General features: G+C 33.0%; 3 protein-coding genes and 2 long non-coding RNA genes across 5 annotated transcripts; 4 read left to right on the top strand and 1 right to left on the bottom strand.

Moving 5' to 3' along the window:
* Nucleotides 1-52: 52 nt before the first annotated feature.
* Nucleotides 53-4935, top strand: LOC109536192 (glycine-rich protein DOT1-like). The gene is made up of 9 exons (XM_048669243.1): nt 53-207; nt 479-540; nt 1780-1967; nt 2104-2301; nt 2372-2860; nt 2986-3228; nt 3324-4068; nt 4148-4222; nt 4285-4935. The coding sequence occupies exons 1-5, from the start codon at nt 190-192 to the stop codon at nt 2623-2625; spliced, it is 720 nt and encodes a 239-aa protein (XP_048525200.1). The 5' UTR covers nt 53-189; the 3' UTR covers nt 2626-2860; nt 2986-3228; nt 3324-4068; nt 4148-4222; nt 4285-4935.
* On the top strand, nt 2828-3421 carry LOC125505401 (glycine-rich RNA-binding protein 3, mitochondrial-like). Its single transcript, XM_048669142.1, has 4 exons — nt 2828-2864; nt 2986-3063; nt 3154-3228; nt 3324-3421. The coding sequence occupies exons 1-4, from the start codon at nt 2828-2830 to the stop codon at nt 3419-3421; spliced, it is 288 nt and encodes a 95-aa protein (XP_048525099.1).
* LOC125505454 lies at nt 3811-20140 on the bottom strand. Its single transcript, XR_007282179.1, has 2 exons — nt 19950-20140; nt 3811-4092 (listed from the first exon to the last, which is right to left on the bottom strand). It is a non-coding gene; the product is annotated as an uncharacterized LOC125505454 (long non-coding RNA).
* On the top strand, nt 6381-13928 carry LOC125505452. The gene is made up of 3 exons (XM_048669245.1): nt 6381-6785; nt 9070-9134; nt 11146-13928. Exons 1-3 carry the CDS (start codon nt 6771-6773, stop codon nt 11462-11464), a joined length of 399 nt encoding a protein of 132 aa, XP_048525202.1. The 5' UTR covers nt 6381-6770; the 3' UTR covers nt 11465-13928.
* Nucleotides 20141-20271: 131 nt separating the features above from the next.
* Nucleotides 20272-21688, top strand: LOC125505453. Its single transcript, XR_007282178.1, has 4 exons — nt 20272-20371; nt 20474-20532; nt 20971-21193; nt 21512-21688. It is a non-coding gene; the product is annotated as an uncharacterized LOC125505453 (long non-coding RNA).
* The last annotated feature ends 4450 nt before the right edge of the window (nt 21689-26138 follow it).

A 26138-nucleotide genomic window follows, 5' to 3' on the forward strand; every position in this document is an offset into this window, starting at 1 on the left:
GAAGATATAGTAAGAAGGCGCGCGAAAATACTACTAAGTAGTCATACTGCTCCCATCCCCACATCTTAAGTAAAATTATACGGGGTGTTGTCTCTTGTTTTGGCCATTTATATAAATCCGAGGTGGATTTCTTTGGTCACCGCATTCAGCGAGCAAAAACGCGAAGGTGCGCCCAGAGTCATACGCACCATGGCTTCAATTATTTTTGTAAGTTTTTATTTTTTGTGAAGATTAGTTGTGTCTTGTTTATGTAGCCGATTTTTTTTGCCAACATTATTTTTTACTCAATTCTCAATCAACTCCACATTTAATACATTTTTATTTTACTTACACAGTAGAATAGTAAATAGTTTTTCAAATTAAAAGTCGCTGTTTAAAAAAATGTGTTAACTGTTAATTTTGTTTTTCGATCTAGTTTAGATACATTTTTTGAACCATTTTATTTACCTTAACAATTTTCAATCAACATTTTTTTCAGGGCGCACTACTGCTTTGTACGGTTGTGGTTTATTCCGGAGCTACTTTTGGTGGGAAAGAACAGTAAGTTTAATTGATATTTTCACTAGTTTTTACCAGAATTAAACTTAAGCTTAACTTTTCAAAATTAATAGGAAAATTATAAACTAATTTATAACGATTAATAAATTATTTAGTTTTAGTTGATTAGAAATCAAAGAAAACAACAAAATTGTTAAAGTTAGATACCGAATAATTTTTCGCAAAATAATTATGCAAATTGTGAATGACTTTCGAAATGTTTAAATGCAAATCCTGCACTGCAAGCAAATAAAGTTTCCTTAACATTCATTTTTCAATAGCTCCGCAGGGTAAATCAAACACTAAATTTTGAAAATAAAATTAAACTAAAAAGTGCTCTATAGATTATAATTTATTATAATTTAAATAATATAAAATCGCCAACAACGAGCAAAAGATACGAGTAGAAAAGAAAATCTGTCACGTTTTCACTTTCCTTGCGGAAACTTATGTTTCGTTGCAGCTAATCGATGATAATTGTTAATTCCTGTTTCTATGATTCGTAACTTATAATTATCAAGTTTACAACACGAAATAATTAGAAACTTCAACACATGTGTTCTAGAGCAGCAACTTTCTACCAACTGCTTATTATCGGTTAAAGCAGTGTAAGTGATTAAAAAATTAATTAGAAATTAAAGTCAGTCGTTATGGCAAAACATTGCCAAATGGATAAATTGATATAACTTAAACGGTAAATTATAAACAGAAGCAAACATTTCATATATAATCTGGTGATCCCCAAGGCAATTAAGAAAGAAAGTTTGCGCTGAATTACGAATCAAATTTACGTGATTCTCTCACGGGTTTTTCCTCCCATTGTTGACTCAAAAGAAGCCCATAAATGGTAAGATACTTGTAATGAAGCGCCTTAAGAGTCATTATTAGCAAGGCATTTAAAAGGCGCTTTCTAATGCATTAAAGTATTTTTATTGAACACCAAATATGAACTTCTATAAATGTTGGTACTTTAAGCTATAACTTCGAGTTGTTTAATACATTTTTTGCTTCTGAAATCACAACGAAAATACAAGTTCAGTTCGGAGTTAAATCAAAGTTACTTTACTGGTAACTCAAGTTAGGAAAATCTAAGAAGAAGCAAGAAAAAGCGACATTGTTCAAAACTTTATGTTTTATTTTTACCGCAAAAAATAATGCTCTATGAAAAAAATGACAAACAAATTTCGAGAACACCGTATGCAAACAATCTTTAAAGGAAATATGAACATTTTTATTTTACAGTGTGCATATTAAAATCCACGTTCCCGAGCCAGCCTCCAGCCACAAAGTCGTTAAGCAAATAGTGATTCATGATCATGGCGGAGGACATGGCGGAGGAGGAGGAGGTGGTGGAGGATATGGAGGAGGTGGAGGAATTGGCGGAGGACACGATGATCATCACGGAGGAGGCGGTGGTGGTGGATTTGGAGGTAACAGCTAATTTTTCGATAGAAAAAATTCTCGGAGGCAAAAGGTTTTGAGGGGGTGATTCACTCTCAATGAAGTAGAACTCCCTATAAGGCAACATCAGCAAACTTAAAATTATTATAAAATTTTGGTTTTAAGGAGGTTTTGGAGGAGGATTTGAAGACCACCACGGCGGCGGAGGTGGAGGTGGTTACGGAGGAGGCGGCGGATTCGGTGGAGGATTTGATGACCACCACGGTGGCGGCGGATTTGGAGGTGGCGGTGGATTTGGCGATGGAGGATTTGGTGGCGGTCACAGTGACCATCATGGAGGCGGCGGTGGTTACGGAGGAGGAGGTACACTGCATTTTTTACTAGAAGCAAAAAAAAAACAAATTTTAATTAACAAAGTAATTTGAAATTTTAGGAGGAGGCGGAGGTGGCCATGGAGACAGTGTAACCTATACAATTGCGTTGAAAGATCATGGAGGTGGTGGAGGAGGAGGCGGAGGATATGGAGGTGGTCACGGCGGTGGTCATGGAGGCGGCTATGGTGGAGGTGGAGGATATGGTGGTGGTGGAGGACATGGAGGAGGCCATGGAGGTGGTCATGGCGGTGGTGGCGATATCCAACTAATTCAGTTACACGGTGGAGATCCTCTACCTAGTGGAGGTAACTGAATTTTGAGAAATTTTCAAGCAATAACTACTTACTTCTCCATCGCATGACATTTGCAGTTTTTCTCGATAAGATTGCGGATGCAATAGCTTAATGTTTCCCGCAATGAAAACCTTTTATTATTTTTAGGTGGAGGATATGGAGGAGGTGGAGGATATGGAGGAGGTGGAGGATTTGGAGTAGGCGGCGGCCATGATGATCACCATGGAGGAGGCGGCGGAGGCTTTGGAGGCGGAGGTTGGTACTTTACGGCTGTTCATTTTCAGTTATTACATTTAAAATTTTATGATATTTAACATTAAATTGTTGATAATTTACTACTACTTTCTATTTGACTTTTGAACGATTTCTCTTAAATTAAGGTGGATTTGGTGGAGGTTTAGACGACCACCATGGTGGCGGTGGAGGAGGATATGGAGGCGGCGGCGGATTTGGCGGAGGTAAGTTCTTGAGCAATTTTTGATGCCAATAAAATTTACTTTACATGAGCAAACTGAATTGCGTTCATACAGTTTCTTGTGTATCCGTAGGAGGAGGTTTTGGAGGTGACGACCACCACGGCGGTGGTGGAGGCGGATATGGAGGCGGCGGTGGTTTCGGAGGCGGTAAGACTTCTTCTGAAAATATTTTCTATTCAAAATTAATTATGAATTTCATTATAAATATGTTATTGACTGTTATACATTTTGTTTCATTCTAGGTGGAGGCTTCGGAGGTGACGATCACCACGGAAGTGGCGGAGGAGGTTACGGCGGCGGCGGCGGATTTGGCGGAGGTTTGAATTGTTTCTATTCTTAAAAAATTACTCAACACTCTTGTTTGGCTTTGAGAATTCCATTTTCACATTAAGTCCTATTAGTAAACGGCAGTCCCAAACGCCGTAACAGCTCGGAAAAACATTTACTTGAATTGAAAAAGTAAAGATGTTTCAAAGTTTTGCTAGCTAAAATGTATTTCATATTTATCGGATGACTGCTAAGTGATATGCTGAATTATGATGAATGATTCAAGATGCTGTACCGAATGCTTCATTTTTCATCTGGCCTTTTTTAAATTAGTATTTCTAAACAGTGCATAAACCCTATAAAGGTAGACAAAAAAAAGAAATATATTTAAAAAGCAACAAATTTATTAAACTCAACACCAATAACCATTAGCCTTAACCTTAACATTAAAAACAAATACAATCAAATTTTAAATTTAATCTACAAAATCTGCTTAAAAAAATGTTCTCGCTCGAAACAAGCAGCATTTAATTGGCTGATTCTGTTTTTCTTTAAAATAATTACATGAACACAGGTAGAATTCCACTAGATAATGAAATAAACAGAAAAAAAAATAAAACACTTAACAAGGCTGAAACAAAATTGTATTTTCAGGCGGAGGTTTTGGAGGAGGCCACGATGATCATCACGGAGGTGGAGGAGGCGGCGGCTTTGGAGGAGGTAAGTTTTGAAGCACAACTCGTGCTAAAGTAAAATAAATTATTAATACCTCAGATAAAAAAATAAGTTGTGCTTTCAGGCGGTGGTTTTGGAGGCGGTCATGACCATGGAGCTGGTGGGGGCGGATACGGAGGAGGCGGTGGCTTTGGAGGAGGTAACTTTAACAATTTCCTTAAGTAATAAGAACTCGATAATTCATAGAAAAAATTAAACCAGGCGGCGGACTCGGAGGTGGCCATGATGATCACGGTATTGGAGGAGGTGGATATGGAGGCGGTGGTGGAGGAGGATATGGAGGAGGAGGCGGCGGATTTGGAGGTCACGACGATCACCATGGAGGTGGAGGCGGTGGATACGGAGGCGGTGGTGGAGGATATGGAGGAGGCGGAGGCCACGGAGGTGGTGGAGGAGGAGGCGGACATGGAGGAGGTTGGGATCGGAAATAGCTCTACCTCTAAACAAGTTCTTTCAAGTCGTGTCAGTATTAATATAAATAATTTGAACACTCTAAGCGCATACTGGAAAATTTATAATTTGGACTGTCTACTAAAACATTGTTTGAGTGTATATTTTTGGTTTTGCGTATGTATTTTCAGGTTTAATTCTTCATATTTATAAGTGGTTCGCCTTAAAGTTGTTCAGATATCCCAAAAACACCACACTAAATGCTCTCTAAAATAATCAAATTAAAGTTGCTTAGGTCAGAACTACACTTAATGCCGCTGTAGCTCATTGTGATTGTATATTATACCATCTTTTTGTAAATATTAGGTTGCGAATGTGTCCGTTGTTATTACTTATATCTGTAAATATTACGTTTAAGGATGTTAATTATGTTAAATAAAATTATTATATTTTTTATACGAATGGTTTATTTATTTGGGTGGTGGGAAAAGGGTTTGGCGCCTGCAGGACTGAAAAAATAGTATTTCATTGTTCTTTAATAAAAAATAGTACAATATTGATTTGTAATATGTTGGCAAATTTTCACCCAACTTAGGGAAGAAAAAATCTCTGTAGAATTAAGGAAAAGTTAACGCATTTTGCTCAGGCAACATCTAGCAAATTTTGATTAATTGACTGTCCTTTGTCTGATATTACTTCTACAGATAAAGTTGGAAAACCTTTAAACTACTGACACGCACAATGGCAGTAAAGCGTATATTTCTAACAATTATGCAAAATACGTATTCTAATTGCAAAGAAAGTAAATTCGTCTCTCTTTGAGTAGTAAAAATGCAGAAAGTTTCTTCCGCGCAGTAGTTTGTCATTATGCTCGATTTAACATGTAATTGTTCCTAGAATAACATGTAATTTTCTACTACATTTCGTTGCTTGATCTATTCTGATTTACGGATGGAAACACTTTAGATAGACACGATCAATGATAATAGCAGGACTTTCTTTCGATATGCAACAATAGCAAAATTTACTTTGTTGTATACATTTTATTTTTTCCGGCTGTTTTTGATAGAAATTGTTGAAGGTTGCAAAGTTTACTGTAGTTTGATGAACTTTCCTGCTTATTTGCTTCTGTTAGCATCCATGTAATTTTTTGTATTAAAGATAATTCATTGTGTATATTTTCCTGACTGTATTTCAACTTAATTCAAAATAAATTCCTGGGTTCCAGTCAATTTTATTGTTTACTATTTAAAATGTCACAAAACGTTTCGGTGTTTTTCTCCTCAGTGGCTTGCCAAATGTGAAGGAAGAAACAACCATACATACAAACTGATGATGGTGGAGAAAAACACCGAAACGTTTTTGTGACATTTTAAATGGTAAACAGAAAAATTGACTGGAACCCAGGAATTTCTTTTGAATTAAAGATAATTCATACGCAAAATATGTTAATGATTAATAATAGGAATGGTTAGGTACATACTGAATAAAATAAAACTTAAATTCGAAAGCTACTTATATTATATTAAAATTTTTCCAGATGCTTTAATATTTGAAGAATTTTTCAATGTGAGCAGGGAATTAATTAATAAGCTCCTAAATTTCCTTAACACAGATGAAAAGTTATAAGAAAAAGCAAAAAGACTCAGTTAGACTTCGAGCCCATCACTTATTTAAACAAATTTATTAGTTACGATTAACGGAGCTATTTACAACTAAATATAAAATAAAAAATCATTGATTTAAATTTAATTTTAATCGGTTTAAATAGTAATAGTAATGAAAGTATTCCTATTTGATTTATTTTTGGGCATACTGAGGCATAATAAAAACACTTTAATACAATTTTCTGATAATTTAGAAGCATATACATACAAAAAAAACCATGTAACGTTTTGAAACTTTGTTAAACGTTTGAAATTTAATTCTGCAAAATTTTGCATGCATTAATCTAGAACACTTTCCGATTGAACATTTCTCTCGGAAGTCGGTGAGATTCAATCAGTCCGCAGATAGCAATGCTTCAGCTTAAAAAAATCAGTCTGCTGTTAATTTGTATGTAGAATTGCCAGAACATAATCAGTGCGTTAAAAGTAAAAATTTCAATTTTTTCTACGAAATAACAGCTTAATGCAGGAAATAGTTTGTTCTCGCAAAATCAGCCACAGCCCCACTATAAGAGTTAGTTCCGAATTTATTTATAGGAAAGTATAAGACGAGTTTCTTGATAATAGCCAGAGAAATCGTCAGTGCCGGTTTTCTTGGTCTTGTGTCTTTTCAAGGATATTTGATTCAGCATGACGCTTATTAGAGTAAGTAATTAACATTCTTCGTTTATCGTGCACCTGTTGCCCATTTGTCAGACGTTAAGAAATCACTTTATATTGTTTTGATTAATGGTCCTGTTTTCCAGTGTCGATCTATTATTGATTTGTTTGTTAATTTTGGATTTTTTTTTGGAATTTGCTACTTGATCTGGTTTTTTGGCTAATTTAGCTCTTATCTTATTATATAAGATACCGACAAATTTAAACAAATGCAAGGGTTTTAAAAAGTTTGTATCTAATAAAAGGTGTGTGAGTTTAAATGGAATTGGCCTTTCTCACGGCTGCTTTTTATATTATTATGTTAGTAATAAATTAAAACTTAGTTGCAAAAGCTGAAGAACTGCGTCAAATATTTTAGTAATGTATGTTTCAACTTACAATCAAGCAAAACCCGATTTAAAAGCTGATCTTTTAGAACTTATCGATGTCCAATTGAGCAAATTAATTATCTTTTTACAAATACGGTGTTTGCCAATTTCTTCCAAAGTTGTACATGTTGACTGATTGATTGATTGATTGAGACCCGATGGTAACGTCTTGATATGAAATGCAGATGCACACGCTTAGAACATGTTTTCTTTACAAAAAAATGCGAAAATTGTAATTAACACCAAATTTTCACTAATAGTTTGGCGAGAAAATTTCATATTTTCTACAAATTGCCGAATTGAAACGAAAAACTAATTAAAGATTCCTTCAGTTTCTTCAGCGTCAAAAAACGTTATCAAAATATTAATAATTCAATAATTATTTTAGTTTAAATGATCTTAATAAAATGGTTTTCCATATTTAGTTACTTCATAACTTTTTTATAAAATAATGCTCTAGAACATGAAACTTCATCATTTTTATTTGTAAAACGCGTAAAAGAGCTGCATTTTTTAAGTATGTGCTTGTAAGATCGTGTAATTTTTTCTTCTTTTTGCTTTTCTATTCGGTATCATATTTAAATACTTTTTGAGAGTTTATTTTCATATCAGTCCTGACACTGTTAGCAACTTTTCTATTTGCTTGAATTATTTATCTTTTCTTATTGCGCTTAATGTAAATTTTTAAATTTTAACAAATTCTTAGGTTGATTTCTATATAATTTTAAGAGTAACTTTAAGAGAGAAATATGATTAATGCTATTTCACTAGCAAAATAATATTTTTGCAAACTCACGACTTTTTACATTCCCACATTTCGTGTGGCAGTGAATTGTTAATTACATATGTGTTTCACTTTTAGTATCTAAATCTCTATCGATCAAATTCGCAAGAGAATTGCTAATTTAATTTAAAGATGTTGGCACTGTACATGAAGAAAGAAAGGCAGTTGAGATGTTGTTTTACCAGTAAAAGCTAAATGCTTGATCTTTTACATTTTCAAGTGATTAATTAGTTAGATAGAAATATGTGTTCGTCCATTTAATTAAAGCACTAAAATTGAAAATGGACGAAAGACAATTGATATTGGTAATGGCTAAAGTGGATTACTACAAGTATCTAATATTCAATTTATTTCAGTTTATGAATGATTGGATTTCGAAGTATTTACTAGGACAGGTTTAACTAAGCCCGAAATTTATTCTCTCATAGAACTCGGTCTTAATCAAATGTACTATAAATAATTTTCGTTATATCATAAATACTTACGCCTTACGCTTCAAATGATATAAGAAAAACATGTTGGGCAAATTTTGTTTCTAAAGCATATGCGAAAGAGCGACGATTTCGATTCGATTCTATTATCGTCTATGCACAATATGTATTTTTTAAATCTTGCAACTGATTTAGTTGTAGTAAAAATGTTTATTTGTTAGCAAATGCTATCGGTCTTTTTGCCCTGGGTTAATTACAGAGTTTTGTAAGTAAAATTAATAAATAATGTATATAATGTGCTTAATAAATAAGTATATAATTTAGATATGGACTGATTTAATAGTTTTGCTTCTTTGATATTTCTCTGTTAGTTTAAGAACGATCTTCATTGCTGCCTAGCTCAAATAAACAGAGCTAAAAGCGGCATAAAGCAAAAATAAATTTGAATAAAACCGAAAGACCTGTATAGGTCGATAGCGCTTTTGCATAACAAATAAAGGTTATTTACTGCAACTTCTATTATATTTGAAGATCATTGCAAAATAACTAGCAAGAAGCAGTTCTAGGGTATAGATTTTGGAGAGTTACTTAAAAAACCAAATTTATTAATTTCATATCTATTACTAAATTTTGTTGTTATGCGTTTCCTGAAAACAAACTTTTCTTATTTCTTATATGATTTTTAGGTAATTTTTATGGCAACTGTGGGCTTTGCTGTGGTAAATTCACTGCCTGCAGGTGGATCATACCAGTAAGTACAAACATTCACATTAGACCTAAAACTGAGATTCAAACAGTCCACAAATTAAGTGATAGTTTAGAAACCATGGCATAATTAAAAAGCAGGAAATTATCTAAAAAAACTCTGCTTGCTGAAGAAGTATAACTATTATCGAACAATAATTAAAAGAGATCAATCTAGAGACAAATAAAAATTCAACTAATCAACTAAGGAACAATTAAAATTAACTAGGCAAGATTGCGAAAGTGCAATGAAATCAACATATTTATCTTATTATTATTTCACTATTCCAATATGAAAAAAAAACTGATCTTAGAGCGTGACTGATCTTAGTGAGAATCTTAACATTTATATTAATTCAATGTAATTTCAACTAACTTCAAAGAAGTGGAGAAGATCATGCAGTAAAAACCATAAACTTTTTAGTAACTTAAGCTACTTTAAACATTTTTCAAATATGCAGAAGCAATAACAACACAGACACTTTCTTTTAGCGAAAGTTATTGCACATATTACGCAACAATTGACAAATCCCTTCATTGAAATTAATAATGTGACCATTTTTAACAAGACCAGGCAACATATGGCAAGCGTAAGATTGACTTCTTCCACTTCAATGTTAATGTTAATATTTCGAATTGATGCTGTTGCCTATCGGTAATGGGTAGGTAAATTTGTAAAACGAGTCATTATATTTTTGTTATTGACTACGTAGCGAGAGTTGGGTTTTCTAAATACATGAATTAACTAAATAAATTGGAAAATTTTCTCCTAAGTGGTTATTGAAATTGCCAAACAACATCTTCAGTTTATTGGCTTGTTATTCGTTACATATACTTATGTGAAAATGGGTAGAAAGTAAATTGGAAAGTAAGAGAATAGAAAATAGAAAAATGCACCAACAAAAAAAAGTAAACGAGATCTATGCGGTTTTTGATACTATCCGAACTAGAATCGACGTTTCTGCCTAATTAAGTGGCAAAAGCATTAAATTCACTGATTGTATTGTCGATATTTTCATTTAATTTTGAAACATTAAAAATAACTTGAAGTTTCACAAAATATCTTGACAAATTATTGCAAAAATAAAGTTAAATTTCCCCAGTTAACTTCGGTAGATGAAAATAACTAAAGCGATACTCGTTCACGCTCAGGGCCCAAAAACCGAAAGCAACAATTGTTCTATATATTTCAAGCTATTAAAGCTAATCATGATATATTCAATATGGTTCGTAAAAAATTTAAATCTATATAAAATTCAGATAAACAGAGGAACAAAATTATGAAGTTCCATGTTGTTTACCCAGACGAAGTTAGGTCTTATTCGTAATAAGGATTCTTGCTCAAGCAAATGAATCCAATTAAATGCCCGTATTTTTGTCTCCAAAAAAATGTTTCAGACATAATACCAATATTATTAAAAAAAATTCCATTGTATCTTTTCAAAGATTTTTAAAGAAAGTTATTTCGGCTACTTTAAAAATGATGTGCGAAAACACACTTGTGGCCACAATGTCTTCTGACCCAATATGTGTAACTTTGCCTAAAGATTTTTCTTCTAAGAACTTGCTATAGAAATTCCTGAACGGCCTTAAAACCATCGGAATGGTCCTATAAAGAACGCAAAGCGACATTCTTTACATGTTTAATGATATTTTTAACCAAATAATTGGAAATGGTCTCGAAATGCTTATCCTTATTTGCCTTTAAATGTTTACGTAACTTTAGTAACTCGGTCATTTCACTTTAACGCTTACCATTTCGATTATCAACAGATTTCAAAATTTGGAAAGGAGAATCCATGTTTAGAGAATAATTGACATGAAATTTAATTTTGATGATATATTGAAGACATTTTTTACGCATTCCTTTGAGTAACATATCTTTTCATTTAATATCATCCGTCTTCTTTTAATTAATTTAAATTATGTTGGGAAAGGAAACACACTTTGTTTGTTTAACCGTCTGTTGAATAACAATTCTTTATCTTAAAAAAATCTAATAATCTTTATGCTTTCAGCGTCCATCACAGAATTCACGTGCCGCAAAAAATCAAGACAATTTACCACACGAAAATAATCAAAGTCCCCGAACACCATCATCATTTTCACGAGAAGGAAAAAATCATTATTGAAAAAGAGCCACCCAAAGAGGACCATCATTCAATTGTGATTCAAGATGATGATGATGATCACGAAGACGAAGTCTGGTCGGAGTCGGAAAATTCTGCGTTCTACAAGAAGAAGAGAAATGCCCATCATTCCGTCCATGAAACTAAGCGCCCAATCAAGAAAAGGAGAATAGTTCAACGATATCCATATAAATTTCATAGGCCTTAAGCAGGCCTTTTAGTTTGCAATGTTGGTAGTTTAGGAAAATATTTATTTATAAATAATTGATATTTGGACTGTAACAAAGCTTGAAAGGTGCTTTGAAAAATCAGCAGAAAATATGAGTGAAAACCAGGACGTTTTGTAAATAGTAATTTAAAATTTTTGTAATTTTATTAAATAAACTTTTAGGAACCAAGCATGAATAGGAATTATTTATGATTTTAACGGGTTTTAATGTTGCGATTCCAAACATTTTTTATTTCACTTAATTGGGACCATTTACTTCCTTGTGTATACTATTTAAAATTCAGTGCTGTTTATTAACACGTATTAAAATATCTATCGCGGCATGCTCCTAGTTGGACATAAAAAATGTTTTTTGGATTTCAGCGCCAAATGTTTAAAGATATAAATATCTCTTCTATTTACAGGGTGGTTTCTATAAATCCTGTTTTAGTTTTGGTCTTGTAGCTGTAACTTTTCTGCTCTTTGATGGATTTTGAGGATCTTGAGCCTATGATGAAGCGAAATCTTCATAGACATGCTAAGACATGACAAGAAGATAGATAAGAGAAGAAAGTTGCATGAATAATGGCTCAAATGAAAATTCACACCGAAATATGTGATTCTAGCAGACTTTCACCTAAAGTTAAGTTCAGATTCAAATATGTCGTTAATTTATACAACTTGACATACGGAATTTTTTTCGCTAATCCAACTTCACCATAAACCCTAGATTTTGAAAATCGGCTGAAGAGAAAAAAATGTATCCCTAAAAGGCCAAAACCTGTTCATTTCTTTGCCACCACTCTGTAATTAAACGGGATGATCGAAAAGTTCGAAAACTTTTTTCGAGCTAAACCTCGTGCAATGCATGAGGTGATGAGATCTAAAAAAACCGTCTTCGTGTCCAACTGAGAACAAGTGGAACTTTCGCCAATTTTGCATTGTTTCATTTACCATTCCGTAGAAACTTTATATAGACCACTAATTTTTTTGAAAAGTACACGCGCTAACAGAAAAAGGATTGCACTAAATAACGCTTCGGACAGAAATGAACTCGCTCTGATGGATCAGAATTTATCCGGATCCCAAATTTATCGAAATTGGTCAGTGTAACGTCTATTTTGTTTAGCACAGCTTTAGGCAAGTAAGATCAACTGATTAAATCAATTTTGTAAACTATTTCTAATAAAACACGCAATTTGTTCAATTGCAGCGTATATAAAATCATCATAAGTAATAAAATAAAATATGAACAAAAAGGCTAAATAGCCATTAGAATAAGATAGCTATGTAAGCCATAGCACAGACAATAAATTCGACTAATTAGGAAATGTATGTCGGATCTACGCCCAAAGCGAATTCAGTAATATTGGGAAAAATCGGTTGCATTTGAACCTACAGTTGCGTAATTATGCAGCAATAAAACAATATCAATACGGTTTGCTGCACTTTTTGCGTAATTGGAGCGACTGGTTCAAGATTACGTTTCAAGTTTGCGAAAACATAATAACTTCTTTTCTCTTTCCCTTCCGGCACGACATTGAGACTGAGAGTGAAATTGCCACGGTAAACGCCTTTTAAATTACTTTGTAGTTTTGCTAAATGTTTGTTTAATGCGTGAATTGAGTTCTGAAAATTATTAATTGCTCAGTTAATCGGGTGTTTGCTTGATGCAAATATATACAGATATAACTTTATGTTCGAATTACATTTTTAGTCAATTACATATACCAAATAACGCTTATAAAAGGAGGCATGTTCGACATTTGATTTTTTCTTATTTGCGTAACATTCTTTGGTTGACTGAACCATCTCGCTATGGAAGGATATCATAAGGAGTCGCACTCTCCTACTGCCAATTAAGCAACAAATGGGAGCTTATTAAATTTGTAAGGACTCTATGGTTTAACTATAGAGTAGAAGTTTGTTATGAGGTGATTTAAATATGATATTGGCACCACCAGAAATTATTTGTTGACCACAAGGGTCTTGCGGATAGCAAATCTCTCGTGTAAAAGAAAATGCTCTTGTCTAGCTTGTGCTGTGCATGAAGTCAATTTCAAGCAGTGGCGGAACTTCCGTCGCTTGTACCGTAATATACTATTTTCACCACGAACACCTGAAGCTATTTGAGGGTTATTCATTTTAAATATTTATTCTCGGTCAGGTACTCCTTAATATGGAGTGGGTTTTGAGCCGCAAATTTTTGCCGAAAAGAAAATCTTTGGAAGAAGAAAACGGATCGCAGGAAAAAGAACCTTTGTAACTTCTTTTTTTTACTGGAAGATGGTTGCAAGAAAAAAAAATGTGCTTGTGGAGATAATAAATAATAAGACGGTCGTTTTTGGAGACCCTCCACACTCTTTACGTTGTCACGAGCCCAATAATGAGCCGATTTTGAAATTTCAAGAAGGCAAATAAACCAAAAATCACTTGAAACTTCACGTCTCAAAACTAATCAAATTAAAGCCTGAATTTCAAATTTCAAAGAACTGGACAAACTAAAAGTTTCGAACTTTCGGCTGTAGGTATCAGATATGGCAAGTTTTTATAACCGCCAAACTACAGCGCCGATATTACCAGGGAAGAGCGTTTTTTTTAAACCGTCTACATTGTTCCACACAAAACTGGCCCAGATCTTATATTCTAGAACTCTCAATCTTCCCTAAAATCGAGTCTTCTCGAATTTTCAATTTTTTTTTTCATTTTCAATCAAATTCGGGCCTTTTGAACGCATGTTTCATATGAAACAAGTTCGAAAAGCAGCGCTAACTACGGGCGGAATAATCCGGGAATGGTTGTTTTTTGAAACCGTCCGCACTCTTCACTTTAAAGATTACGCAATTAATCGACGCATTTTAAATTTGAACAACTCAAAAAAAAGTGACAGTTTCGGGCTTCGAATGCAGTGTTCGGCTGTTGAAAGTATGTAAAGATGTGGAAATTCAAGTCGGATTAATCCGGAAATATTTGTTTCTTAAAACCTTTCCTTGAAGCGAGTCTAATTAACAGCAGTTTCTCTGGCAGAACTTAAAAAAACTGAAGAAAGAGCACTGGTGCAGCTTTCGAACGCTTCGAGCTTTCGGAAACCGCAAGTTTCTTACAACTCCTGAACTATAGCCGGATTTATTCCGGAAAGTTTGTTTTTTGTCTCTCTCCATACTCCTCATATCGGCACAAGCGCAACTATAGGACGATTTTGAAAGTTTGTATCCAGCTCAGTAGCCAGCAGCTCTTAAAGACAGTAAAACGTGGTAAAACTACAGTCGGATAACTGCGGTAAGGTCGGTTTTCTAAACTTTTTTCTAAAAAAGCTGGAAAAGGCACATACTTTTGCTTTTCGAATGCAGGTTTCTAAACCAGGAAGTTTTCGAAAACAGAGCAGCTACAGCCAGACGTGTTCTGGAAAGTTTGCGATCCTATACACTCCTCACTCTTCAGGGCGCAATTCAGGGTGGAATTTGAAGCTTTCAAAAAATGAAGAAAAGCAAAATATCCAAGTTTCTTGCAGCGTGGATACTACAGCCTAATTTGCAACAGCAAGTTTGTTGTTCGAATAATCTATACTCCTCACCTCAAAACGAGCTCAATTGATGTTCCGGTTCGAAATTATAAAAATACAGGAGAAAGCGAAGGTTTTGAGCTTTAAGATGTCAAAAGTTCATAAAGCCGCAGAAAACATATCCGGATTTGTCCGCTAGAAATTATTTTTTGCTCCTTTTTTCTTCTTCCGAAGGCGGAGCTTCAGGAAGTCGCTGAGACTATGGCAGATTTTTTTTCAAACCATCCATACTATTCACCTAGCAAGAACCCTAGTCAATGGCCGATTTTAAAATTTTGAGTTAGTGAAGGAAGTCTCTGAAACTCATTAAAGCAGCGCAGCCACAGCGATTTTACTGGAAAACGGTGTAGTTTTCTAAAACTGAAGAAAGCTCGGTTGAAGAAGTTTTTGAAACTGTCCACATTGTTCCACGCCCAGATAAGGCCCTGTTTTAAAATTTCAAAAAATCCCAAAAATGCAAAAATTCTGTGCTCTTGTTCTTATAGTTCATATGAAAGAAGTTCGTAAATCAACGGGAACTACGGGCGGATTAATCCGGGAACGTTAGCTTGTTGAAACCCTCCGCACTCTTCACTTTAAAGCGAGCGCCATTAATCGACAACTTTTAAAGATTAATCCGGAAATGTTTGTTTAAAACCTCACCTCGAAACGAGCCAATTAACAGCAGATTTTCAAACATAAAAAAACTGATGAAAGAGTGCAGATTTCAGAAAGAAGCAGGTTTCAGACACCGCAAGTTTCTTAAAATTCCTAAAATACACCCGGATTTATTTCGAGAAATTTGTGTAAACTTTCTAAACTCTCCACATAAGAACCAGCGCAATTATGGGCCGATTTTGAAATTTCTAAGAACTGAAGAAAGCAAATATTATCGACTTTAGAAGCCAGCAACTCTTAGACAGTAAAACTACATCCGGATAAGTTCAGTAAAGTGTTTTTTTGAAACTTTCCACACCCTTCACCACAAGACGAAACGAATGAAGGGCCGAATTTTTAATTTGAAAAACTTTTGAAATTTGAATTTTTTGAAAAAAATTGGAAAACGCACGGACTTTTGCTTTTCGAATACAGGTTTCTAAAACATCGATGTTACAGCCAGATTTGTTCTGGAAAGTTTGCGTTCCGATACACTTCTCACTCTCCACTACAGCCTAATTTACAGCGCAAAGTTTGATGTTCGAATCATCTACACTGCTCATCTCAAAACGAGCTCAATTGAGTTTCATCGTCGATTTTTCAAAAATACAGAAGAAACGAAGGTTTTGAGCCTTAAGATGTCAAAAGTTCCCAAAGCCGCAGAAAGCATAGCCGGATTTGTCTATTTTTTAAACACTCCCGTCTTTTGGCTTGTGAAGACTTCAATTAAGGAATGATTTTGAAAATTAAAAAAATTGCGGGAAAAGAAAATTGCACGTTTTTGAAAGTCGCCTTCCGACAGGGGAGCTTCAAGAAGACATTGAGACTATAGCAGATTTTTTTCGGAAACATCCATCCATACTATTCACATCGCACAAACCCTAGTGAATGGCCAATTTTCAAAGTTTGAAATAGTGAGGATAACGCAGATTGCGGAAACACCGGAAACTCACTAAAACTGCGCAGCTACAGTCAGATTTTACTGAGAAAGCGCGTAGTTTTGAAAAACTGAAGAGCGTTCGGTTCTCCAGTTTTGGAAGGCAGGTTTCAATATAATTGAAGTTTCTTAAGAAAGCAAAGCTACAGACGAATTTATTTACACTGGAAGCTTTCAGAAATCCTCCACACTTTTTACCTCAAAACAAGCCCAATTAAGAGCCGATTTTCCGAAGTGGAAAAAATGCCAAGCTTTGAGCTTTCGTGAAAAAAAGTAAAAGCCTCTCAGAGAAAACCTTCACCAACAGAAATTCTTTCGATGGCGGTCTGAACGCCCGAAAAACGGACCAGTTGCAATCAATGGCCGCAAAGCTCTTTTAATGCGAAATAGGAAACTTCTCATTAATTAACCATTTTCTTGACAATATAGAATGCCATATTAAAATTATTTTATTGCAAATATTATCTCAGTTTTTGGCCTGTTGACACAGTAAAATAGCCGATGCACTTCGAGTAATAATTAAGTTTTCGCAAAAAAACTTAACCAAATGGTCCAGTTGTGAAAGATATTAATTATTTCAAAATTTGATAATTGCAAGCTAAAACGTTTCTAACGTTCGGAAGTTCTAAAATATCAGAAAATGAACACCCACAAGTTGGAAACGAGCTATCCACTATTTATAACCAATAAACTGTGGAAACTTTTCTTAAGTAATCGATTACTTTAATTAATTCTCGATGGTGTTTTGCCTAATATATTCATGTCTTAATATTCAGATGAGTATTACTTCAGTCAAAATGGCCTGTATTACATAAAATTCTCATTCTCAGCTTATTTAATCGAACACAACTAAAGCGGGAAATCGTTTTGGTTCGTCCAATAGGCTCAAACGTTATTGAAATATTCATTATTTCATAAGAGTTCCGTCGTTTACACAAATATTTAGAATTTATGGCATCAATCGTATGTGATTGCCAAATAAAATGTTATTTTAGTTTTATTAGACTTTAACTTATTGACTGATTTAATATTTTTTAATTTATTTTTGTAAAAAGTGCCGTTTCCATACTGTTTTTGAGATGACCATTATCTATTACTAACTTTGTCGATATTAAGCAACAATGTTTGTCTTCACTGGATGGCGTTTAGGAGTTTAACTTATTAACTGAATTTATAGTTTAAAATTTATTTTTTTTTGGTAAAAAATGCAGTTTGCAAAATAGCTCTAGTATCAATATGACTGTTAAATTCACCCATATCTATTTTTTTTTTGGTTCAAACGATCATATGTTCTTTTCCTGCTAGTTTGTAACACGAATTTTTAATTTTCCGTTATCACTAATAGTTGTCATATTGCTTAAACCTCAATATTCATATTCGTTACTCTTTTTTCAATCCTTTTTTTTTTAATAAACGTTGGATCAAGTTATGTAAAATATTAATTATTGCATTAATGTATGCCAACCAAAGAAATACAATCCGATTATAAAACTATGTTGATAATCATCCGGGCATCTGGTTACAGCTGAAATATTGAAAGGTCAGTTCGGGAAGGAGATCTGAAATTTATTCAGAGGAAAGAGAGTTTAAGATAAACGGTTATGTCTTTTTATGTAACTTGGCTTACTTCAGAAAACGCAAAGTCATTGTTGACGAGTATGAAGTTTTTCTCCGATCTGGAATTTTCATAAAACATCTGAAGATGCATTGAGGAATTTTGGAAAGTATTGCAGCGAAGAAAACTTCGAAAATAAACATTTTTAGAAAAAAGTTCAATAAGCTGCTAATGAAACAATCATCTGAAATACATTTTGAAAAACAGTTTTACAGGTTTACACTTAAAAAATAGAGAAAACAATTAAAAAAGGCAAATCGACATGTTTTGACATATACGAGGTAGATTTTAAGAAATTATTTTAAAATGCCCAAATAGTCAGTCGGATAAAAAATTTAGTTAGCAAGAAAGTGCGAAAAACAGTTTTCTCCGCATAACTTCAGGACCGTCGATGTTTTTAAAACAAAATTATACCTTTTTTTAAATATTTGAAATACCTACAATATGAGACAAAAAATAAATTCAAATCCGTTCATTTGTTTACTCAAAAAACGAAAACTGATTTTTTTTAAATTATAATTGATTTAGTTTTGCTTCAAAAAATATCACTGTAACTTTTTTTGAAGGCCTTTGTAATAATAAGTGGTATAAACGTTGGCTTAAAATATTCAATCCTTTTTGTTCATTGCCTTTTGTTATGTTGTCCATTTGTTCTTGAGACGTCGGAGAGACTTCTTTGAGGCTGTATTTTACGCGTAAAGAGTTATACCACAACGTACAATAAAGGGCAATTTCTTTGCTAAATGGTCAGTTATTTAAACATTAAGTTGAAAATCAGGAATCTGTGTGGGCCGGGCTCGCAGTTGCCCCGCGGCTGAAGTTTGGCGCGGTTGAATTTTCAACTTAATGTTTAAACAATTTACCATTTATTAATCAACTTTTCGTTTACTGTAAGCTGTAGTATAACTCTTTACGAGTAAAATATAGCTTTAGAGCAGTCGCTCCGACGTCTCAAAAAAAACTTATTTAGAATCTAGCAAGAGCATTTTTTTAACAACAAATAGGAATGAACGAAAAATCAATATTTTAAGCTAAAATTTATACCACTTACTTAAAGTATACAAAGACCTTCCTACAGTATACAGTTATAGTACGATTTTTTTAAACAAAATTAAAGTAATTATAGATAATTGATAAAAACCCTTAAATCGGCGTTTTTTTATTTCGGTTTTTCGAGTAAACAAATGAACGGATTTTAATTTACTTTGTCTCATCTTGTAGGTATTTATAATACTTGAAAAGAATTATAAAACTGTTTTTCAATGGCATGAAATGTTCCAAGGTTGTGCGCAAAAAAACGGTTTTTTGCACTTTCTTTAATTATTTAAACAATCTTCCACAGCCGAAAATCGGGCTCAAACTATTGTCCCACTATTTTGACATCTTTCCGAACCACTTGCAATAATCTTCTACCTTCATCTATTTATTACCCGAAACAGGCCTTTTAAAGTCTTATCTGACTGGAATAAAATTGGAACAAAATGCTCCAAATGAACTTAACTTAACCGCTTAAATTAAATGATAAATATTGATTTCGTTTCCCACAGTTTCCTAGAATGTGACTAGAAATAAGAAAAAAACAGTACAAATTAATCTCAAAATTTGAGTTCAATTGCTATAATAATAAATCTCTATGCAATAAAACTGTTTTTCGACATATTGCTTTTTTAAGCAAAACTGCAATTTGCAACAATGGCGGCTTCCTGATGTGCAAAAATTACAGCATTTTACTCACCATTGCACAATCGTAAACAAAGAATAAAGCAAATTTAAAAATAATGCATATTAATCGAACCTAATTAATGTCCATTAAACAAACACATCGCCTAATAGCTAGTGTCTTTTCCCGTGCTTGGACTACCGATGGCGTTCCGTCAAGTAAAATTGCCACATTTGGACTCTCACTTTACAACACACACACAAACCAATCTGACGAAAATGTATTTTTGTTCGGGTAAGTTAAAAAGGAATTTTCGGCTTTATGTAATACCTGATACCAGTTTGGACTCATAATGCAGCTAATTCGGTAGGGGAAAATGCTGCCACTTCATATATAAACTGAATCATTTCGGCATGTTCGGTATCACTTTCTGGTGTTCTAGTGACCTGGTTAATTAGATTATCAACGACATTATCATGATCTCCATTCGGGTTTTCGTAAGTTTTTTATTTTGGTTACTTTTTTATTTAGTGAAGATTTGTCTAATCAATTTTGACAAAGTTTCAGCAGCCGTTTAAAAACAATCTTCTGATTTTTAGGTCGTGATGCTATCGGTCATCCTTGGTTTGGCATGTGCAGCACCAGGATATTCATCCCAGTAAGTTATTAATTATTAATAAATAATTAAAAATATAGGTTTAACACCCAATTTATTTATCGCCAGTTTTAATTTTACCGTACTGTAGTTTCTGAAGTTAATTTTCATATCTACTAGTTATGTGTATTTCTGTTATTTTTATTTTCACTCAAAGACAAAAGTTCTAATTTATCATATTTAACTCAACAATTACTCATTGAGTTCAAACATTGTGTTGTTCATTTTACACATTAGTGACTATTTTCATGAAAATATTTCGAAATTTCTGATAATACCTATTCCTCCTTCCAAAATTTTCAAAATCTTTCTTTTCGGTCTTTTCATCTAGTTTTTCCCAATCAGACAAATGAATTTCTCAACCTTACAATTTATAATTATTTATTATTACTTGCTCTTTAGGATGAATGCATTTGAAACCCTATATGATTTTCTTTACAGTAAACACGTGAAGATTATTGTGCCATCATACCATCATACGGTCCATCATCATCACATTGAAAAAGTTCACGTACCAGTGCATGTGCCAGTTCCCGTCGTTAAGAAGATCTTCATTCCGATTGAAACCCATCACAGTCATCATGATATTCATGAAGAGGTCCATGGAGGTTGGTGGTAATCTAGAAGAAGCGCCAGCTTATCTGTACAAAGAACATCCAAATAAGTAAGTAAATTCAGCTGCGCTCTCTTGAAGAAGAATTTAATAAAATAACTTTAAAGTGAGCTGTAACTTCACACAACAGTTACCGTTACTTCACTTGAAAAATGTGCTAATTTACCAGCGGAATAGTAAAGTTTCCATTCAAAAAAAATCCTTCCTTTACAAAACTGTAAAACCTTCAAGATTTTGCCGCAGCTAAGCTGCAGCTAGAACTAAAATCTGTAAACGGGTGAAAACATGGTAGTTAAATCGTAATAACATTAACATAACATAACACATACATTATTTTGTTATTTATTTACTAAACTTTAATGCTTTCAGGTGTTTTAGCAGCCAACTTTTGGAAGGAAAGTGCAAGATGTCTCTACTGCTGTAGCTGTAAGTCTATGTAGTTCCCTCCATCTGTGTCCTGCTTATTACCAGTTAACGTTGCCTAGTTTTAAATGTCAATTGTTAGTCTCTAATTTTTAAGTAAAAAAACAATTCTATACTGTTAAATATTGTTTTACTTTCCTTAATTTCACATTTTTGATAGATGTAAGATGTTTTCACATTGACATAAAACATAATTTTTTAGAAGCTCTATATAAAAATCGCTGAACTTTTAAGGCTTGCAGCATTTTGCAAAACTCGTAATTTTATTCTTTTTGGTGAAACATGTTTAGGTGCTTGGCTTTATCGGCCAATAAAAAACGGCAGAAAATAAAACGTTATTTTTCTTCGATCATGCTGAAGGCTCTAAAAGACAAAGATAACAGTAAAACAGTAAGGACCAAAACATAATTTACAAACAAACCAATTAATAATAAAAATCATTACAAAGTCATAAGTATAAAACGATTCAATAAGCGATTGCCAAAAAACGCAAAGGAACCAGTAAAATCTAAAATCGAATATAAGATATACAGGGCAAAACAATATTATTTAAAAGCAAATTTGAAAACATTATATAACAAATAAATCAGAGAGTAATCATCTATCAAAGAGTAATATTTGATATCTTTATTGTTTCAATGGAATATTTAAATTGTTCCTTTTATACCGCTTGTTATTTAGAAAATCGCTAGAGTTACATTAATTAATTACATAATCAACGTCGGTTTTATGTTGTATTTGCCTCAAAATTGTTAGTCAAAATGTTCAGCGTTGCAAAATAACAAATACATATATCTATACTTACACATTTTAAAAAATTACGCAATGGTTGTGAATGATAGAAAAAAAGGATTTTTTTTATGAAAGACGACAAAAATTACTTTCTCAATAACGGAAAATATAAAATGAGTTTATTATAAATAAAAATTTAATTTTAATTTCAACTTTAAAGGCGTGATTTCAAGCAGCGTAATGAGCTCCTTAAAGAGAGTTTTAAAGATCATTCGGGGTATTGTGTTGATTACTGAGTTGAAAATTGGTGAATTATATGAAATAAGAGTATTACTATAACAGAAATCCATGAAAATTAATTAAAAATTGTAGAACAATTAATAAGGATGAACAAAAAAATATGCGTAGGTAGGTAATTGAGTGGAATTTTCGTCACAAAAATTTGGCTAGTTAATGAACGATTAGAGGGTTAATTATTGAAGGACGAGTGCACCCCCTTGTGCGGGCTTTATGTCGACTAATGATAATTTTTCTAATTTAATAGACAATTTAAGAAAATAAATACTTTGTGTGATGGAAAACACGCACGGGAATGGCAGGCATATTATGAATATAATGCTGTTATTATAATTAAGTGGGCCCGATTTGGATTATTGAAAATTCTTTCTAAAGTGAGTGATTTTGTCTAAAAATCGTACTTTGCAACATTGAAATCGGTTGAGAAACTTGAAAGTCATAAAAGTTTGAAGGTTGAAAAGGCGATTTTTCAAGACAAATGTAATCGATCAATGTTTCCTTTGTAGATTTAATTTGTAATTTTTTTTTGAAGAAAACAGTATTTTGTCTGTAGAAATTTTCTACATAACCCTTAATATTGCGCCGATTTAAAATGTATTATTCACACATTCACTATATGTAAGAAAACTTGTTTGAAGTTTGAGTTTGAAAGGAAGACTTTAAATATTGGCAAGCGTAAAACTCTCAAACTTCCACTCTTTACCCTGTAACTCGGTCAGTTATCAAAATTTTTCACAAATTCTAAAAGTCTTGAAATCCCCATAGAGTTTGGGTAAAAAGTTGTTTCAGAGCCGTTCAGGAATGTTCATTTTGGTCACCGTTTCAGCTCCAGGGTTCAAATTTTCAAAGATCTGAAGCGCCGGTTGTTCTTGTTCTCAAGTTTGGCGGCGTACCAAAATTTTTTAACCCCAAAATGTATTTTTAGGAAAAACTAAATGGTTGACAAAAAATTTTGCAATAAATTTTTTGTTCAAGAAATTTCGAAATTTTGGAAAATTGAAAATGTGCAAATTATTCACTTAAGAGTAAAATTTGGAGCAAATTGCCACTTTTCATTGCATCGTTTTCGTTTATTGTTTAAAGTGCTACTCCATGACCCCCCCTGACTTGAAAGCTGATTCCGTCCTTTCGTGCACAATGATAAAAAAAAATAATTATAAAAATTAATGTTAAACGTGGAAATTTCATCAAATTATTTTAACTTACTTCTCCGTGTTACGAAATTTACTATAGATATTTTTTACAGCTTTTACCTTAATTTTTTTCAGTTTAATGCCCAACTCAATACAAAGTAACTTATGACAGCAAGTAACAAAAATCTTATCGCCTCAACTACGAAACTTGATGTATAACTGATTTTGTTGGACTGTACACATTGAAAAAAACCAAATTATACGATAGGAGTAAAATAATTAAATTTGTAATTATTTCAAAAATTAAAATTTACACTTTATAAATAGCACGCTTTTTGCCCAATGTATATTCTTGTGCCTGGAATTCCACGAAGAAATGTAAAAGAGAAAGCAAAAACAATAAAACTGGCGCATTCGGCAATTTTTTTTAATAACATTTGAGAACAGGCGAATGTTTTGTTTAACAATTAGTGAACGAATAAGAAAATGTCCACCTAAATATCACTATCTCCTATTTAATCGTAAATTTCAGCAACATTGTTTGATGAATTGTAAATGATATTGTATTTAAAATTAATTTATATTATTAACATTTTCTTATCTACAGTGAACTAAAAATGAATGATGGGAAACTTTCCTGAATGTTTCGCACATTTAAGAAAATTATCTCAAGCGAACTGTAGCATTATTAAGCTGACTTAAAGCCTTAATAATTAGCTTTTTGCAGATTACTTAGCTAATATAAAATAAAAACATATACATAGAAAAAATTTATAAAGATCTGCGTAGTATCTTGCTGGAAAGCTTAACTACATATTTAATTTTCCTTCTAGTTCTTATTATTTACGCACTTCGTCCATAGAAAAACACACTCTCAGGCCTTAATTCAAGCGACTCTCATGCGTCTCTTTCGCATTGATGTGCCGAAAATTTCAACAAATTGGCTGCGTTCAGTGACACACTTTTTGGGTTTTGCACATTTAGAAAATACATTCCATTACGGTTGCACAACAATAGATACAGAAATAGCTTTCCAATAGCAAAATATATTATGGGCAAATATATATGTTTGACAAGAAGACGTACTGAAACGTTTCCGACGAAGTTAACTCATCATTAAAACTAGACAGAAAATAGACATCATTTTCACGTTAAACTAAACTTGCTTTGCAACTTCCTCCATATCAATCAAACAGATTAGAAACGCAAGAAAACCCGTCAGGAAACAATGCTTCATCTTTCAACTACGAATTCCACTTGCCACTGTAGGCATCTTCTATCTAAGGAAAGTGAAACTGAAGCCGAGAAGAAATTTATTGTGGGATGATGAGCCAGCAATAAATGTGGGTAATCGTCGAGATCTTCATGCCAATCCTTACATAATCGAGATTATACAGCACTGCGGATATGTTGCTATTTATGGCTCCGTTTATATAAGAATAATTACACTGTCCAGTAGGAAGAAAAAATATTTTCTAATTAATACTAGAAGGCGATTACTTGAGATCATTTAGTTGTCATAGCGTAGAAGAAGCCACTTTAGAAACTTGCTAAGTAATTAATTGTACTCAACAACAGTTGGACGGAATTATGCCATGAAAAAAATGTTTAACGTACACTCTTCAACAAAATGAAATATTTACCAATAATAATAAGTTCTATAGAAAGGATTCAATTGGCTTTTTAGGAGGTAAAGCTGGTACTTGTAGATTGTTACTTTAGCTGGAGAAAATGGTTTAAAGCAGCTCGTTTCAACATGTTTCAAATCTACATTAATGAGAACTTTTCAGTGTTCATGTCCTAGTGAACATATAAAATCTGTCAACAATACAGCAAACTAAATATCATTGATAATAAAATCCATTTCAAGCTCAAGTTGGCAGCTCTGTGCACATTTTTTAAAACATTCGAAATAATTTGGGAAGCAAATTGAAAGATTTTGCAACTTGAGATTTCAGGCTTCATTTGGTTTTAAATCAGTTAAGCTGACATTTTTTTTTAGTAGGTAGGCGTAAGCTTCAAGCAATTCCTCGACAGGGACATCTCATTGATCACCAGCAATCTGAGGAAATCTGCTGAATATGGGAAGTAAAAGTATACAAGATCTAAAATATGAAATGCATATGTTAGTAAATACTGTTTTCGAATTATGTAATTACTATTATTATAAAGTAAATATTCGATTTCAGTTGAAAAACATACGCTCGTAGGTGTTGACGAGTAGCTATTCAGGTAGACCAAGCAACCGATCTAAATGGAAACATTATGCAATGAAAGGAAAAAAATCTCGAGTAGAATTAACATTATTATTTAATTTAAAACAAGGAAGGTTATTAAAAAGCAAATCAAAACATCAATAAACTTAACCCATTTTATCGAGGAATTTGATACGCTTGAGTAATGCTCACGCA

The sequence above is a fragment of the Dendroctonus ponderosae genome, unplaced genomic scaffold (genome assembly GCF_020466585.1).
Source record: "Dendroctonus ponderosae isolate FM_Combo_2020 unplaced genomic scaffold, Dpon_F_20191213v2 Dpon_F_20191213_8, whole genome shotgun sequence".
Lineage (NCBI taxonomy): Eukaryota > Metazoa > Arthropoda > Insecta > Coleoptera > Curculionidae > Dendroctonus > Dendroctonus ponderosae.